This window comes from Leptonychotes weddellii, chromosome 5 (genome assembly GCF_054177405.1).
Source record: "Leptonychotes weddellii isolate Sample4059 chromosome 5, ASM5417740v2, whole genome shotgun sequence".
Classification (NCBI taxonomy): domain Eukaryota; kingdom Metazoa; phylum Chordata; class Mammalia; order Carnivora; family Phocidae; genus Leptonychotes; species Leptonychotes weddellii.
The window spans coordinates 83061968-83068210 of NC_138373.1; the positions used below are offsets into that span (position 1 = coordinate 83061968).

Below are 6243 nucleotides of genomic sequence, written 5' to 3' on the forward strand. Positions count from 1 at the left end.
AAAAAGAATAATATGGAGAAAATAAAAAGTAACAAATTAATATTATTTTTTCAAAATAATTGCAGTGTTTCTATGCAATAATAGAAAAAGCAGAAATTTCTTAATGACATAGATATGTGTCTATTTAAATGCTGACAAATGAATTTGGGGATTGAAAATTATATTTTGCTTCCTTTAATCTTCCATCCCCCACTTCATATAAATAGCTTTTGATTTCTCTCTCTCTCTCTCTTTTTTTTTTTTTAGTGTGCTTTTTTATGTACCTTACCCTCATAGTTTAAACTACTACTGAATGTTCATGGAATTAAGCCATTGGAGTCATTTGGCTTTAGCTTCCTCATTAGATTCTTCATGTCCCTGGCTTCAGTCTTTGCATATAAACACATTTGTTATTCTTAATCACTTCCTTTTATCAATCCCTTACTAGAGCATACTGCTTAATCTTTGAAAATCCACATTTGTATTTTACAAAAATGGAAAATTCAGACTTCTGCTGTGTGTGACACACCATTAACGGCACAAAGACACTCTGTATCTGCTATGTTAGTATTTACTGATGTGTTAATGTAATAATGACCCATCTGCTTCTGCTGTCTGTGAGGTACTTTCTATCTATAGGGATGGAAATTAATGACAGTCTCTCTGAGATGCCTGATGTCAGAGCTGGGAAAGGTGTGAAGCATATATAAGAGCTGGATTACTCATTGGCAAGTGGGGGACAAATACTCTAGTGGATGCAAGCTTGGGATTGTTCATGAAGCTTTCTTACCATTAGAGACATTCTCTGATTTTGCTGACACTGAAACATTAAAAGGTAAAGAGTTTCCTGTTTATGGGAAAATATTATTTGTTTAGGGAAGAGCAGATTTGGGATTAAACATATAGCTTATTTCAAAGAAAGGCTAAAGGGATAAAATGGTATAATAACAACTTTCCAGACTGTTTAGAGAAGGAAATTGGGAAAGTGAAAATTTTAAAATATTTGAAAATTGTTTGAGCAGTATCAAGGGACTATATCAATAAAATTACTATCTTTGGAGATTATGTTTAAAAAGAGATTTTTTTACAGTAGGTTCTAGTCTCAAATTCCATCAATCAGAGCTATAAAAAATTTCTTGATTTCAATGCTGAATTATTCTTTTCAGAAAATTTGAGAAGCAATGTGCCTCCTGAAGCTGCCGGTAGTTCTCATTGTAATCTCAGTTGCATTAAACCATATGAAAGCTACTCCTATTAAAAGGTTAGTATCTTAAAAATCTTGTTTTCTTTTGTAAAATGTGGGAAAATTAGAATTAAAAACTGCTGTATAATTAACAGCCCTTATGCCAATAGATGGATCTTTCTGACAGAATTTCTGACAGACAGGAATGGATATAGTTCCAGTTTTGTCAAGAAATATGATCTTGGAACCTAGAGGGGCAAAACCAGAATACAAAGCAGGAAAAGCCAAAGGGTAGTAATTTCCACTATATTAACCTGATTCTCAAATAAACTAGAGAAACTTAAAACATATATTCTATATCAGGTGGGATTTTATTGTATATTTACATAGTTTTTTTGTCTTAAGAGGGCTCTGGCAATATCCAAAACTATTACATCTCCTTCTGGAAATTGAAATACACAGAAATAATCAGGGAGCAAGTTAAAATTTTTAAGAACTAGTTTAAAAGCCATTTGCTCCTAGGGGATTATTTCTATATTGTTAACTATTCTATTAATGAAATAGAATTATTAAAAAATATGTTCTTCATGAAATTACTTCTGAGCTGATCTAAATGTAAATTTATACTTCTTAAAAATGTTTTCAATAGGTAGCATGTGCATCAGAATTTCCTAAGAAGGTTTATTTCAAAACGTGTCATGTCATTTAAGTGAATTTTTTAAGGAAGTCTAAAAACTTGTCAGGCGAAAATGTTAGCAGTAATTACAACTTTCAAGGGGAAAGAACTGTAATTCTCCATTTATTTAAAAGATTCTCAAGTCCAAATTCATCATATGTCGTAAACAATATAATTGAGGATTTGTTTGTGCCTAAATCAGTTTGACTCCTTATAGTCTTGTAGGACTGAACTTACACACTCTTTAAGACTGAGTAGTATTAAGGTTACTTTTGAAAAGAGTTTGCTTTGGGGCGCCTGGGTGGCTCAGTCATTAAGTGTCTGCCTTTGGCTCAGGTCATGATCCCAGGGTCCTGGGATCGAGCCCATCATCGGGCTCCCTGCTCAGTGGGAAGCCTGCTTCTCCCTCTCCCACTCCCCTGCTTGTGTTCCTGCTCTCGCTATCTCTCTCTGTCAAATAAATAAAATAATAAAAAAAAACAAGAAAAGAAAAGAGTTTGCTTCAGGTCACATTAAAACTTTTCTTGTAGAATTATTAGTGTCTTGTCTATTTTCCTTTGAGGTGTTTTTTTGTTGAGGTGGCAGTCTGTGGTGATATGTAAAGGGTTCTACAGCACCCACGTGTAATAAATAACAGGAATCCTCAGATTTCTTTTGTCCTTTCAGGCTTATTGAATTTACAGGATGTTCTTCTCAGAATTAACTCTAATTTTCAATTGGATTTTTGTGGGTAAAAATAAGTGAAACTGACATGAAGTTTCTGATAAACCAGCAGAATAATAGAATAACAGGAAAATAGCAGTATTACCTAGTATTTCTGTCTATATCTTGATTTTTTTTTCTTTCATTAGATATAGACATTTGATAAGCACATTTATCCAGTATGTCTTTATGGATATGAGTTTATTATGAGGTGAACTTCACTCATAAATAAAATAGTATATAACATTATTTATTTTCAAGTTATTTTCATGTTAGTCTCACAATCTCTTAATTTGAATCTTTATTAGAAATACTTCCAAAGCATTCTTCAAATTACTCTTTAATGAATTTCCAGAAACCAGTACGTCTGATCATTTTTTTTAAAGGGGGAGAATTTATCATCCTGAGCTGTTCAACCATGTAATATTCTATACATCTCATAAAAAGCTGTGAAAGCTTATGTAGAAAATGACTCAAATCTCACACACTTTTAAAAGACAAAGCTGATATAGATTTATCAATGTCATTTTTCTTATAAAATTTAATCACCTCATTTGAGATCTTTTTTAACTTCTATGTCTGTATGAGATGAGATTAAGAGGCAACAAAATGACTTTACAAACAATCCCCAAAAATATTTTATACTCTTGACTGAGGCAAAAGGATTACACACTTGCCCACCAACTTTTAAACACTCAGTAAATTTCTGCCTAGCAGATAATCAGAGGTTAACCAATAGTATAATTACTTCCACAAATGAATATTGAGAACTGGAGCAGGGATACAGTTTAAAACTGTTTTTAAAAATCTTTGAGGGGCACCCGCGTGGCACAGTCGGTTCTTCCGCTCAGGTCGTGGTCTCAGAGTCATGAGATCAAGCCCCTCAACAGGCTTGGTCCTCAGCACAGAGTCTGCTTGAGATTCTCTCTTCCTCTCCCTCTGCCTCTCTCGCTCTTGCTCTCTCTCTGTCTAAAATAAATCTTTAAAAACCCTTGAAACTGAGATGTTTTTAAAGAGAGATAATATAAGAGTGATTCTTCAGTCTATAGTCGTCACTATTTAAACTCTTAAAGTTAGGAATTTGTGCATGTGTGTAGGTGGTCAATGGATTTGAACTAGCGTCTGTCACTAGATGCTAGGCAGGGCTTGTCTGCCCAAGTAGTTAAAGAGAAAGAAAAAATGGAATGATGGCTCTTCTAGCTAACTCAAATAAGACGTCATTTTAGTTGGAATAATTTTAAGTATTGTTACAGACCTTGAGACCAATTATCAAAGTACTACTCAGACATTTAACGCATAGATTAGTTCACACTCTGCTCCAGGCATTTGCAAAATATATCTTGGGACAGATATCACTTCGAACCTTCCCAATTTGGCCCATTATTTCCTTTATTGCTTTAAACTTATTATTTTGAAGTGTTTGGGTCAAATTCTAATTTCTGCTTTTTTCAAGAAAAGCTTATTCTCTTTTAGAATTAAATGATTTATGAATTATTGGTTTAATTCTTAAAAAGCATTAAGTCATTCTTTGGAAATGTACATTGGCCATGCTTACTACACATGCAAAGAGAAATAAATAAATAATATGACTAATATTGACATAATAGACCAGGTAATTAGGTCCCAAAGTGGCTTTCCTTTGCCTGAATAATAGGTTTGTCAGCATACACTTATATTCAACAATACCAAGTTTACCTGATGCCATAAGAATTTTCTATATTTGGAAGAATATATGAGTGTAAAAACCCTAAAGATTTACATGAGGTTTAAAAACACTTACTCTTAGGCTATCCCTATAGAGAGATATAGACAATGAAGTATTCCCCATACAAAGCAAACACATTGAGATCAAATCTATTGCATTTTGCCCCAAATTATGTATAACAACTTGCTTCTGAACGTAGCTTCATATCTATATCTCTTTCCCAATTTACACTTATCCTAAGTTTTACTAATATTTCGATTTCCATGGAGCTGAAAGCTAAAACATTTCCCTAGTTTTCCTAATCATCTGCAAAAAAGGGAAGCATGTTATTATTCTGTATCCATTTCTAATACCATTTTGAGAGCACACTGGAACAAAGGGTGGTACAAAAATATAGAGTTGACATAAATTCTGAAATATAGAATTTATATATATATATATAGTTTATATATATATAGAAACAAGAGTTAACATTCTAATGAATTATTTAAACATAGTGATAATTTCTGACTTACCTGGAATATTATTATGCAATTGTTCCAGATTGCTGAAAGAATGCGGTGAATAGTAATACTATTAACATAAAAGTCTTTTGTTTTTAACATTCAACATAGTCCTATCATTAAAATTGTTAAAAAGAACCAAACGGGCAGAAGAAAGATAGTAATGCTCATGTATTTATGCTAAGAGTAATAGAACTCCCAATCTACAACAGTGAAAGTGCGTGAACCAGTGATAAATTTGATTCCCCTTGAGCATTAGTAGTACCTGGCGTTTCTCTCTTAACACCCCTGATTTAATGATCTCAGGGAACTTAACAAAAATATCTTACACTGCTTAATTTTCATTGGAAAGTTGTGGGAAATAAATATATATATATTTAATTCCACATATTCCAGATTACATATAAATTTTATATTCTAAATCCTCTTTATATATTGGGAACTAGATTTATCAAGATTTAGAAGAATAAAAGAAGATTTCAAAGAATGTAAGACAAAGACACGCTTTTTTATTATTATTACTATCTGGAATAAATGCTGAAGTTTCCAAGGATCATAATGAGAAATTCAACATTGACTATAATGGATGTTTTGTTATATGATGTCCCAGACAAAAATTGCTTCTGCTGCATCTTCAAGGTGTCAAAAAATCTTGGTCATCCAGACGTTTTCCAAACCAAAACGTTGAGTTACTTACTTGAAAATGTTTCCTTTAGTTTTCATCAATATGGGATATCTGTTGTCCTATAGAAGTATGGGTTAGCCTGGTGATGGGTATTAAAGAGGGCAGGTATTGAATGGAGCACTGGGTGTTACACGCAAACAATGAATCATGGAACACTCCATCAAAAACTAATGATGTAAGGTATGGTGATTAACATAACATAATAAAAATTAAAAAAAAAAAAAAGGAGTATCCAATCCTGAGTTTAAGGCTCTAACTTTCCCTATTTGTTCCATGTCACCAGTCACCAGATGGAAAAGCGGAAATGCAACACTGCCACATGTGCAACTCAACGTTTGGCAAATTTCTTAGTTCGTTCCAGCAACAATCTTGGTGCCATTCTCTCGCCTACCAATGTGGGATCCAATACATATGGCAAGAGGAGCACAGCTGAGATTTTAAACAGGAGACCATTGAATTACTTACCCCTTTAGAGGTCAATGTATCTCTACAGTTCTTATTGTTTCATGTATAAATATCCTAGTGACTTCCCGTGTAATTTAACATTAGCATGAACATGAGTTTTTATGTCCCATGTTTATTGCCAGTACATATAAATTGTCATGGTAAGAATTGTCTTAAATTTAATGCTAATTAAGATCCCATAATAAAAAAGTCAATGTCTTTAAAATGAAGGGTTCTTGCTATCAATTTTTATTTTAAAAACATATTAAAAAGTCATTCTTTTGCCTGTATCTTTATGACCTGAGTTTGAGAACAAAGGAGAAAATGCTGGGCGCCTGGGTGGCTCAATCATTAAGCGTCTGCCTT

At 33.0% G+C, this 6243-nt stretch overlaps 1 protein-coding gene across 1 annotated transcript; it reads left to right on the forward strand.

Annotated features, from left to right (window-relative positions):
* Window positions 1-1160: 1160 nt before the first annotated feature.
* IAPP (islet amyloid polypeptide) lies at window positions 1161-6035 on the forward strand. Its single transcript, XM_006728819.3, has 2 exons — window positions 1161-1240; window positions 5717-6035. Exons 1-2 carry the CDS (start codon window positions 1161-1163, stop codon window positions 5904-5906), a joined length of 270 nt encoding a protein of 89 aa, XP_006728882.1. The 3' UTR covers window positions 5907-6035.
* The last annotated feature ends 208 nt before the right edge of the window (window positions 6036-6243 follow it).